The sequence below is a fragment of the Macaca fascicularis genome, chromosome 10 (genome assembly GCF_037993035.2).
Source record: "Macaca fascicularis isolate 582-1 chromosome 10, T2T-MFA8v1.1".
Lineage (NCBI taxonomy): Eukaryota > Metazoa > Chordata > Mammalia > Primates > Cercopithecidae > Macaca > Macaca fascicularis.
This window is the reverse complement of record NC_088384.1, coordinates 19,750,172-19,762,384: the sequence shown is the minus strand read 5'-3', so window position 1 is coordinate 19,762,384 and position 12,213 is coordinate 19,750,172. Positions and strand designations below refer to the sequence as shown.

The 12,213-nt window shown below is 47.1% G+C and overlaps 1 protein-coding gene across 47 annotated transcripts in view; it reads left to right on the top strand.

Moving 5' to 3' along the window:
• DEPDC5 (DEP domain containing 5, GATOR1 subcomplex subunit) overlaps positions 1 to 12,213 on the top strand; it is a 166,778-nt gene that overhangs the window by 117,015 nt on the left and 37,550 nt on the right. For 42 of the 47 annotated variants that reach the window (XR_010578372.2, XM_074003906.1, XM_074003905.1 and 39 more), the window contains 5 exons: positions 629 to 783; positions 3,549 to 3,626; positions 4,881 to 5,013; positions 6,783 to 6,891; positions 10,059 to 10,286. Coding sequence is in view for 41 of the 47 variants with exons in the window: in XM_074003906.1 (XP_073860007.1) it covers positions 629 to 783; positions 3,549 to 3,626; positions 4,881 to 5,013; positions 6,783 to 6,891; positions 10,059 to 10,286 (703 nt within the window). In the remaining 6 variants the exon portion in view is untranslated. The remainder of the gene's footprint in view (positions 1 to 628; positions 784 to 3,548; positions 3,627 to 4,880; positions 5,014 to 6,782; positions 6,892 to 10,058; positions 10,287 to 12,213) is intronic. The other 5 variants (XR_010578375.1, XR_010578374.1, XR_012418813.1 and 2 more) reach the window with 1 other exon arrangement.

Genomic DNA, 12,213 nt, shown 5'->3' with positions numbered 1-12,213 from the left:
GCATGATTTAGAGATGCATGTGAATCTGCAGAGGGCAGGCCACAGGACTAGGCCTGTCTTTAGATGAAAAGCTGGAGAAGAGATGGCTCTGAGAGTTGAAGCTGAGCAACTGAAAGATAGAGGAAAGGAGGTTTGGGGTGGTGGGAAAGGGTGAGTCACAGTGGACAGAGGATATGCATTGTGATGTTCACCTATTTGTCTCTAAATGTGGTCTCTCTTTCAGTCCTGCTGTCCTCATAAGGAGTGATTCTGACTTCTCTACTCTTTCTATGGAGATTTTTCTTTAGTGTAAATCTTTTTGTTTGAGGCAGGTAATGAAGCGATTTCTTTGGTCCTGGGGATTTACTGTGAAGAGTGGCCTCTCGTCTGCCCTAGTTTGAAGGGTGGGAGTTCCCAGCTGCTCTGATAGAAGGCAGTGCACACAAGACTGGGTAGAGTCTCTAGACTCCTTTAGCTCTGCCTCTAGGGACCAAGGGAAAGTGGGAATGAGAGGAATAGAAAAGATTGCATTAATTTTTATTTATTTTTTGTGAATGCTTATTGAGTGAATAAGCCAGTACAGCTTATTTACTGTGTTTTCCTGCCGGTTATTTTTGGATTCAAGTATTCGTTTTAAAATCTCCTGCAGGTATCTGTGGACCAAACAGCCACTCCTGTGTTGGACGGCACCAGTTTGGGCATAAGCACAGGCCAATCCGTGGACAGAGGCAACAGCCAGACCTTTGGGAACTCCCAGAACATAGGAGAACAGGGCTACTCCTCCACAAACTCCAGTGACAGCAGGTGAGATTCAGAGTGGCCAAACCCGTGTTCCTGGGGAGTAGGGACAGTCTGATCTCAAAGGCTGCAAAGGCTGGAAGTCCAAAGCTCTGGGCCAAGTTCTGACTCTGCCACAAGTCACATGGGACCCTGGGCAAGTTAGTCCTTACCCACATCTGTATGGTGGGAGTAATGATCTGTTTCCTGCCATCCTCACAGGATAGCTAAGAGGTTCCCACAGAGACGTAGGAAAGTGTCAAGCGCCACGCAGGAGTACAGGGCTTCTGGAAGGGGCCCCTGCCTAATCTGTCTTGTTCACTGTGGTGCCTGTGGCACGATGTCTTGCACGTCATAGCATGCAGTCAGTAAGGAAAAGAACAAACAGTGGATGAATCACTAATTGTGGCCAAACATGACTGTTCTTCTATTCCTTAGTATCCCGAGGAAAAGGAAGCTGCCTGTACTTCATTTGCTCGAGCAAGTGCACCAGCTTTTAATGCTGTTGTCAATTCTGAGAAACCTTTTTATTTTCTTCCCAGCTGTGTTTGCTTTATAATAATTATGTCCCAGTCTATTCTTTTTTTTTTAAATGGAGTCTTGCTCTGTCACCCAGGCTGGAGTGGAGTGGCGCGATCTCCGCTCACTGCAAGCTCCGCCTCCCAGGTTCACGCCATTCTCCTGCCTAAGCTTCCCAAGTAGCTGGGACTACAGGTGCCGGCCACCACACCCAGCTAATTTCTTGTATTTTTAGTAGAGATGGGGTTTCACCATGTTAGCCAGGATGGTCTCGATCTCCTGACCTTGTGAGCTTCCCGCCTCGGCCTTGCCTCAGTCTTTTGTTACTGACTAAGCAGTCCTTGGCAAAATGATCTAAGATACTTAACTTTTGTACCCCTGTCCCTGAGAGCAGAAAGTTCTCTGGGGCTGCTTACTTGACTGACCTCTGTCAGGAGTCACTCTGTTTCCCTTATGTCATAATTTCTGTGCTGGCTTGATCTTTGTCTCATCTACTGCAGCCTGTTCATTCTGGCCAGTAGAGGTGAAGGACACTTCAGAAGCAGGAGCAGGTCTGGACTTCACTGCTCTCTACCTTCACTCATGCCCATATCCCCATCAAGCCTACCTGGCTTTTTGCTCTAGACGTGGAGGAGATTGGAGAGGCTGCCCATTGCATAGAAATTGAATGCATTTATCGGCTTCCTCATTGCTTACAAGGGTAGAACAGTAGGTTTTCTTCTGCTTTCAGAAGAAGTGAGGAATCAGGGGTGTTTAGGCTGGAGGTGAAAAGACCAAAAATGACATGGCAGGTAGAATCAGGACCAATGACTGAAAAATACAGAGAGCAGATGCTATTTCATGATGAAGAACTTACTAGCAGTGGGTCCTGCTGCATGGAAACGGGCCGCACTTAGAGGAGCAGAGTTCTCGGCCATTGAAAATGTTCAAACAGATAGGACAGCCTCTTGCCCAGACTCGTGGTCTCAGCAGAGACTCAGGCGTTAGAAGGAAGTTCAAGGGTCTTTGAAAGCTTTTTGTAACCCTGAAATTCTGAAATGCTTCCAGTGATTTCTGGACCCTCTGAATAGTCATGAAGAGTAGTCTGGGACTGAGGAAAGGGAGAAGTTCAAAAAACTTGAGGAGCTTCTGGATAAGCCCCACAACTGGCCCGGTTTGATATGGTGGTTGGCCACTCAGCTGCTGAATATTAAGCACGTTTTGAGGGACCATCACACTTTTGAGCAAGAATGTGGGCAGCAGGTGGTGGAAAGGGCTTTGGAGAGAGACTGACCTGGATTCAAATCCACATCCTGGTACTTCCTGGCTCTTTGACCTTCAGCAGTTCCTTTAGTCAGTTTCAAAGGGTTGGTGTTAATTGTTTTAGTATTTTTTATCACTTTGGGCTTCATGTGTGTCAGCCTTGTACATGTGCTCAGCATCGTATAAACATTCGCCTCACATCAGCCCTCAAAGACAGGAGCAGCATTAACCCCATTTTTCACATGGGGGAACTGAGGCCAAGAGAAGCTCCATAGCAGGTTAGTGATGATACTGGGATTCCGTTCCCCATGCTCTTACAGTGTTACCTAGTCCTCTCTGGTCAGGATTCAATGAAGCTACCTGTGAAAGGCTCTTGGGGCAAACCCAGAGCAATCCAGGGGGTTTCTTGGAAGTGGTTGGGCCGTGGACCTGAGGAATATTATTAAAAGGAGAGATGCTTACTAAGGGCAAGTTTGGACACAAAAGTACTTTGAATTCTAAATGTGGACATTTTATTTTATTATTTTATTTTATTTATTTATTTGAGACAAGAGTCTCGCTCTGTCACCCAGGCTGGAGTGCAGCAAGTGGTACAACCTCAGCTCACTGCACCCTCCACCTCCCAGTTTCAAGCGATTCTCCTGTCTCAGCCTCCCAAGTAGCTGGGACTACAGGCACACATCACCATGCCTGGCTAGTTTTTGTATTTTTAGTAGAGACAGGACTTCACTGTGTTGGCCAGGCTGATCTTGAACTCCTGACCTCAAGTGATCCACCTGCCTCATCTTCCCAAAGTGCTGGGATTACAGACGTGAGCCGCCAAACCCGGCGCTAAATGTGTACATTTTAAAATAGGAAACCCCCCATGAGATATCCCCCTGTTACAGCTGTTTGGAATTTACTAAAATGCCTTTAATGTCAACATTGTCCTGGTTTCTGGCTGCATAAGAAGGGGAGACTGTTCCTAATATTTGTGCTCTTGACTGCATACGTGCCACTTTGCTTTGCTGACCTGACACCTTGTGTTACAGCTCTCAGCAGCTGGTGGCAAGCTCTTTGACCTCATCCTCCACCCTGACAGAGATCCTGGAAGCCATGAAGCACCCCTCGTAAGTGGCTCATCACAGTGTAGGGTTGGAAGGTTCCCAAAGGCCTGTGCCGTAGCCATGCTCAGGCAGTGTGGTTTGGTGGATTCATACATCACTGTACTTCTCACCAGTTTTGAGACCTTGGGCAAGTCACTTGACCTCTCTGAGCCTCTGTTTCCTTGTTTGTAAGATGGGATTTTTTTTTTTTTTTTGAGGCAGAGTCTCACTCTATCACCCAGGCTGGAGTGCAGTGGCGCCGTCTTGGCTCACCCACCCTCCACCTCAAGATGGGATTTTTTAAAAAGGGATTTTTTAAAAAAGGAGTTAAGCCACAGGGTTCATGTAAAGATTAAATGAAATAATTATGTGAGGTACCTACTATAATGCCTGACAAATATAAGTATTCTCTGAATGTCAGTTCCCATCTTTTCCCCTCCCCCTTCTCCTTTTCCCCCTGTAACAACTTCTTTGATTTTTTTTTTTTTTTTTTTTTTTTTTTGAGACAGAGTCTCACTGTTGCCCAAGCTGGAGGACAGTGGCATGATCTTGGCTTACTGCAACCTCCACCTCCCAGGTTCAAGTGGTTCTATCGCTTTAGCCTCCCGACTAGTTGGAATTACAGGCACGCAACACCACGCCCAGCTAATTTTTTTTTTTTTTTTTTTTGCAACGGAGTCTTGCTTTGTCGCCCAAACTGGAGTGCAGTGGCCGGATCTCAGCTCACTGCAAGCTCTGCCTTTCGGGTTTACGCCATTCTCCTGCCTCAGCCTCCCGAGTAGCTGGGACTACAGGCGCCCGCCACCTCGCCTGACTAGTTTTTTTGTATTTTTTAGTAGAGACGGGGTTTCACCGGGTTAGCCAGGATGGTCTCGATCTCCTGACCTTGTGATCCGCCCGTCTCGGCCTCCCAAAGTGCTGGGATTACAGGCTTGAGCCACTGCGCCCGGCCACGCCCAGCTAATTTTTGTGTTTTTAGTAGAGAAGGGGTTTCGCTATGTTGGCCAGGTTGGTCTCAAACTCCTGACCTCAGGTGATCCACCTACCTCAGCCTCGCAAAGTGCTGGGGTTACAGGCGTCAGCCACTGTGCCCGGCCGCCTTGTAACAACTTATTTTGTCCTCTCATGGGTATTTCTCTGAGTCTAGGAATAGCATAGGGACACTGCTTTATGGTATTAAATGCTGTAGTAGGAGTCACTTCTTTTTCATCTTTCCTTCCACTTATTGCCACGGGGCACACACATCCCATGCTCCCTGCTCACCACAATGGAACCCAGGACAGGAGTCCAGCTGCTCTCTGAACAGAAGGGCCTCTCACCGTACTGCTTCATCAGCGCAGAGGTGGTGCACTGGCTGGTGAACCACGTGGAGGGGATCCAGACACAGGCGATGGCCATCGATATCATGCAGGTGAGACAGCAAGAGGAGCCCACAGAGCTGTTTGCTTAGGTCCCGAAAAATCAGGGCCTGCCTTAGAAGCCATCACCCTTTCCAGTAATGAGATCTGCAGGTTGGGATGAGGATTCATTTTTAATAAGTGGGAGGCCTTTCTGGAATTGATGAAAGAGCAAGTCTTGCTTTGAAGTACACTGTATCTTGACTTAAAAACCGTGCAGAATGTATTGTCTGAACTGAAATGTTTTGGACAGAATCTGTGCACTTATAAACCTCAGAAAAATCTCTCTGATTTTTGGGGGAATTCCCTCCCTATGACCTCAAGCCCCCAGTTTCCCCTGGTCAATGCATGCTTATTCAAGACTCAATGCTGGATTGAAGGCTCTGCCCCACGGGCCTTCTGTCACCTTGTACTTACTCTGTCAGAGCTCTTAGCACAACAGCATGAAGATCTATCTGTCTCTCATTTGTCTCCTGCCTCAGCCAGCTCCTTGAGGGCAGGATCACCTCTTATTTTCCATTTCTCTATCACCAGTGCCAGGCATGTTGTTTGGCACCTGGTAGGCACTTAACACCATGCTTGCTGGATTTAATTACACTGCTCAGAAGTGGAACTCTGGAATATGGCACAACTGGAACAACAAGGAAATGGGGAAGGGCCAGTTGACTGAGCCAATTCATGCCATCCTGTCTGTACAGGGGCCCCAACTGGAAGTCAGTAATGTTTCCTCACCAGCTGGGTTGTCGTCATGGAAATGTTAAAATCAGTAACTGATTTGAATAAGCATGTGATTCTCAGTTCTCTCTTTGAGGGTCTTGATGTGCTGTTTCGCATAGCCTTTGCCGTATACACTCTCATCTCCCTGAGAATACGATTTCCTTATTCAAATAATGAAGTGCTACTACAGAAGTTAAAATGAATGAGCTGAAGGTGCATGTGTCAACATGGATAAATGTCAGAAGCATGATGCGGACTGGAAAACCAACTTACAAAATGATATAATATTATGCCCTTTATTTAAAAATTTAAAATCCCAAAAGAATACCTTATATTCTCTATCATACATGTTTATATAATAAAATTATTTAAGAATAATATTACACTAACCATTTATTTCTGGGGAGAGGAAGATTAATGGGAGTGGGAGAGTCTATGGAGATTTTTTTTTTTTAAATAAAAATATCTGAAATCAGTATAGAGAAACGTCAAATTTGTGAAAGCGGAATAGTGGTATATGTGGATTTCTTTTTTTTTTTTTTTTTTTTTTTTTTTTTTTGAGACAGAGTCTCGCTTTGTCACCTAGGCTGGAGCGCAACAGTGCTAATCTCAGCTCATTGCAACCTCCGCCTCCTAGGTTCAAGTGATTCTCCTGCTTCAGCCTCCCGAGTAGCTGGGATTACAGGCATGCACCACTACACCAGCTAATTTTTGTATTTTTGGTAGAGACGGGTTTTCACCATTTTGGCCAGACTGATCTCGAACTCCTGGCCTCAAGTGATCCACTCCACCTCAGCCTCCCAAGGTGCTGGGGTTACAGGCGTGAGCCACTGCTCCTGGCCATCTGAATTTCTTTATGCCCTTCTGCATGTTTGAAATATTTGTTGATGATATGAGTTTACATTTTAAAATATAATATATATCAAGTATGACATGTCTAATCTGGGGGTGGAGGGTAGGGTCTCCTCAGTGCTCCTGTCACTCCCTTGCCTCCAGAGCATGACTGAGGGCTGCCCCTTCAAGATGCCCCTCTGCAGGAATTTCAGAGTTTCAATGTCTCTCCTAGAAAATGCTGGAAGAGCAGCTCATCACACACGCATCTGGCGAAGCCTGGCGGACCTTCATCTACGGCTTCTATTTCTACAAGATAGTAACGGAGAAAGAGCCCGACCGAGGTCAGAGCCGAGGCGAATGCGGTTGCCCACAGGGGCAAGTGTTTTTCCTGGTGACTTGCTCCTTCACATGATGGTGCTTCCTGAGCTGCATGTGTGACTTTGTATTATAAGTTGACAGATCTGTCAAATTCCTTGAGCCTTTGTACTTAATATAAGCATAGCCAGAGTGACAAGCGTTTCTTAAGCTACAGTGTGTTCTTGGTGAGAACAGTGTGGGTCAAAGATAAAGCTAAAAGAGGCCAAGGGACCTGGTGTGAGAAAATTCCCACACATCAGTTTTTGGTAGCTGTTTTTAATTAGAGCACCCCACCCTCTTGCCCACCCAGCCCAGGTGGTTCTGGTTATCATATCATGGACTCCAGTCTGTGATTCATAGCACTTTTCACTTGCTGGATCTCCAGTTCAGACTCCATTTCTACCCCCAGGAAGACTATCAAGCCCTAGCAAGTTTTCCAAGTAGTATTTTAAGTATCTGTGGGTTTTTTTTTTCTTTTTTTTTTTTTTAAATAATGAGAAAAAGTAATTCCCCAGAGGGAAAACTCTTTTAGCATGGTCAGAACTGGCTCACATAACTGGAGGCACCCCGGATTCAGACCAGCATCTCGCTGGGTGTGGTGGCTCATGCCTGTAATCCCAGCACTTTGGGAGGCCAAGGCTGGCGGATCACTTGATATCAAAAGCTCAAGACCAGCCTGACCAACATTATGAAACCCTGTCTCTACTAAAAAATACAAAATTAGCCGGACGTGGTGGTGCATGCATGTAATCCCAGCTACTTGGGAGGCTGAGGCAGGAGAATCGCTTGCATCCAGGAGGCAGAGGTTGTAGTGAGCCGAGATTGTACCACTGCACTGCAGCCTGGTTGACAGAGCGAGACTCCGTCTCAAAAACAACAGCAGGCCGGGCACGGTGGCTCACGCCTATAATCCTAGCACTTTGGAAGGCCGAAGCAGGTGGTTTGCCTGAGCTCAGGAGTTCAAGACTAGGCTGGGCAACACGATGAAACCCCGCCTCTACTAAAGTACAAAAAAATTAGCTGGGCGTGGCAGCAGGTGCCTATAATCCCCGTTACTTGGGAGGCTGAGACAGGAGAATCACTTGAACCCAGGAGGCAGAGGTTGCAGTGAGCGAGATCATGCCACTGCACTCTAGCCTGGGCTACAGAGTGAGACTCTATTTAAAAAAAAAAAAAAAAAAAAAACAGGCCAGGCACAGTGGCTCACGCTTGTAATCCCAACACTTTGGGAGGCCAAGGCTGGCGGATCATGAGATCAGGAGTTGGAGACTAGCCTGGCCAACACAGTGAAACCCCATCTCTACTAAAAATACAAAAAATAGCTGGGTGTGGTGGTGGCCACCTGTAATCCCAGCTACTCGGGAGGCTGAGGCAGGAGAATCTCTTGAACCCAGGAGGTGGAGGTTGCAGTGAGCTGAGATTGCGCCACTGCACCCCAGTCTGGCAACAGAGCAAGACTCCATCTCAAAAACAAACAAACCAAAAAAACAGCAACAACAGAAAACAAGACCAGCATCTCCAGTACACCTATAGCAAAAGGGGACCTTGCCTGTTCTAGAAGTGACTCCTATCCTGCAGACAAATGGCTTCTCTGCCTCTGGGTTTAAAGACTCAAATATGGCTGGGCGCGGTGGCTCATGCCTGTCATCTCAGCACTTTGGGAGGCCAAGGCGGGTGGATCACCAGGTCAAGGGATCGAGACCATCCTGGCCAACATGGTGAAACCCCATCTCTACTAAAAAATACAAAAATTAGCTGGGCGTGGTGGTGCACCCCTGTAGTCCCAGCTACTTGGGAGGCTGAGGCAGGAGACTCACTTGAACCCAGGAAGTGGAGGTTGCAGTGAGCCAAGATCATGCCACTGCACTCCAGCCTTGTGACAGAGTGAGACTCCATCTCAGAAAAAAAACAATCTTACATGAGATGAAGCAGCTAGTGCCACTCCCTGTGCTCTCTTGTTCAAGAATATGGCAGAAGTGGATGTGTGTGGGATTTTTTTCCTTGTAGCTACAAGTATATCCATTGACACTTTTCCCTTTAAATTATACGTTTGACCAGTAGATACCTATCTTCAAGTTGAAAACATACCAGGTTACTGTTATATATTCTGAAATTTGAGGTATGAAACTGACCATAAGGTCAAGAATGGTGGTGGCTCATGCCTATAATCCCAGCGCCTTGGAAGGCTGAGGTATGAGGATCTCTTGAGGCCAGGAGTTTAAGATCAGCCTGGGTAAGCAACATAGTGAAACCCCATTTCTACAGGAAAAAAAAAAAAGAAAATTGGCTGGGCATGGTTGTACTTGCTGGTCTTCACAGCTACTCAGGAAGCTGAAAGGGGAGGATTGCTTGAGCCCAGGAGGTTGAGGCTATGGTGAGCCGGGATTGTACCTCTGCACCGAAGACTTGGCAAAGCAGTGCAGACCCTATCTCTAAGAGAAAAAAAAGAAATAAACTGAGAATAAAATATTTTTTAGGGCCAGGTACAGTGACACACACTTATAATCCCAGCACTTTGGGAGGCCAAGGCAGGTGGATCACCTGAAGTCAAGAGTTTGAGACCAGCCTGACCAACATGGTAACATCCCATCTACTAAAAATACAAAAATTAGCCGGGCGTAGTGGCGCATGTTGCTACTCAGGAGGCTGAGGTAGGAGAATCGTTTGAACCTGGGAGGCGGAGGTTGCAGTGAGCTGAGATCGCACCATTGTACTCCAGCCTGGGCGTCAGAACAAGACTCAGTCTTAACAAAAAAAGAAAAAAAATCTATATATTTTTTTTACATTGAAGTTCACATGACATAAAATTAACCATTTAAAAATGAACAGTTCAGGGCGTTTAGTACATCCACAGTGTTGTGCAACTCTCACGTCCATCTAGTTTCTGACCATTTTCATCACCCTGAAATGAAACCCCATCCCCTTAAGCAGTCACTTTCCAACTCCTCCTCCCACCCCCGGCAACCAATAATCTACCTTCTTTCTCAAAGATTTGCCTATTCGCTGTGTTTCACATAAATGGAACTATACAGTATGTGGCCTTTTGTGTCTGACTTCTTTTACTTAGCGTGTTTTTAAAGTTGTAGCATGCATCATTAAGAAAATAAGCAATTGTGTTGAGTACTCCTTCTCTCCCCTCCACTTTTCCCAGTGGCCATGCAGCAGCCCGCCACCACCTGGCACACAGCAGGAGTGGACGACTTCGCCAGCTTCCAGCGCAAGTGGTTTGAGGTGGCCTTTGTGGCAGAAGAGCTCGTGCACTCTGAGATTCCTGCCTTTCTCCTGCCCTGGCTACCCAGCCGGCCAGCCTCCTATGCAAGTAGGCACAGCTCCTTTAGCCGAAGTTTTGGAGGACGGAGCCAGGCAGCAGCACTTTTAGGTACATGTTCAACCCAGACGAGGTCTGGGGGTGTGCCAGTGGGTGGCTGCGGGGAAGTAGTGGCCAGCCAAGGGAACGATGCCACATGTACCAGGATTAGAGTCACTGAGGCTGTCACAACGGCCACCGTGTCTGTCCGCACTGTTGGCTCCCTTGCTGACTTCCACTTGCTGAGTGGTTTTATGATTGTCCTAACCAACAGACAGTATTTAGCACCTCTCAAATCAGAACATAGTGCCAGACCTGCTCCGATAGGAGAGAAGAAATATGTGGCCAATTTTCCCGAGAGTTCTGTAGGATATAGGAGATGTGAGCTAGTGCTCACTGCACCAGCTAGTTCCTGCCAGAGGCCTTCCCTACAACCATAGCATCCTACGATCTCAGAAGAGGAAGGAACCTAAAAGGTCATCCATTGCAGACACTCATGCAGAGCAAAAATCTCTCTCTCTCTCTTCCTTTCCTCCCCAAATGTGCTTACCATATTGAAGGATGTAAACTGAAACACTTCCCTCCTTTCCACCATTCCTGCAGCTCTAAGATGGGGGTGAACACCTGCTTATTGAAAGGCAATGACCTCTGATAGGAAACGGGGAACTCTGCCCTGGGGGACCTGACTAATGGGTTGAAATGTGAACTTCTTTAGAAAATACCTGCTCTGGGCAAAGACCATGAGATTTATCTTAAGGGCAAGTTGGAGGATCCTGAAAACCCTCTGAAAGGAAGAAAGCAAATAGAACATAGACCAATCTCCAGGGAAATTCTATGTTCTGCTTTGTTTGCCTGTAAATCCTCAGTTAATTGGAATCCTTTTCTAGCTGGTAAAACGGAGATGTTAATGGTCATCAAAGTTTCTGGATCCAGGCTGGCACGGTGGCCCACTCCTGTAATCCCAGCACTTTGGGAGGCTGAGGTGGGTGGAACACTTGAGGTCAGGAGTTTGAGACCAGCCTGACCAACATAGTGAAACCCTCTCTCTATTAAAAATACAAAATTAGGTGGCTCATGCCTGTAATCCCAGCACTTTGGGAGGCTGAGGCGGGCGGATCTCGAGGTCAGGAGATCGAGACCATCCTGGCTAACACGGTGAAATCCCATCTCTACTCAAAATACAAAAAATTAGCGAGGCGTGGCATTGTGCGCCTGTAATCCCAGGTACTTGGGAGGCTGAGGCAGGAGAATGGCATGAACCTGGGAGGCGGAGCTTGCAGTGAGATGAGATCGTGCCACTACACTCCAGCCCGGGTGACAGAGTGAGACTCCGTCTCAAAAAAAAAAAAAAAAAAAAAAAAAAAATTTAGGCCAAGCGCTGTGGCTCATGCCTGTAGTCTCAGCACTTTGGGAGCCTGAGGTGGGTGAACCACCTAAGGTCAAGAGTTTGATACCAGCCTGGGCAACATGATGAAATCCCATCTCTACCAAAATTAGTCAGGTATGGTGGCAGACGCCTGTAATCCCAGCTACTCTGGAGGCCGAGGCAGGACAATTGCTTGAACCTGGGAGGCGGAGGTTGCAGTGAGCTGAGATCAGGCCATTGCACTCCAGGCTGGGCAACAGAGCGGGACTCTGTCAAAAAAAAAAAAAAAAAAAAAAAAAAGTCCGGGTGTGGTGGCTCACGCCTGTAACCCCAGCACTTTGGGAGGCCAAGACAGGTGGATCACAAGGCTAGGAGATCGTGACCATCCTGGCTAACATGGTGAAACCCCGTCTCTACTAAAAATACAAAAAAATTAGCCGGGCATAGTGGTGGGTGACTGTAGTCCCAGCTACTTGGGAGGCTGAGGCAGGAGAATGGCGTGAACCTGGGAGGCGGAGCTTGCAGTGAGCGGAGATTGCACCACTGCACTCCAGCTTGGGCTACTGAGCTAGACTCCATCTCAAAAAAAAAAAAAAAGTTTTCAGATCCGCAGATTCACTTGGATCTGGATGT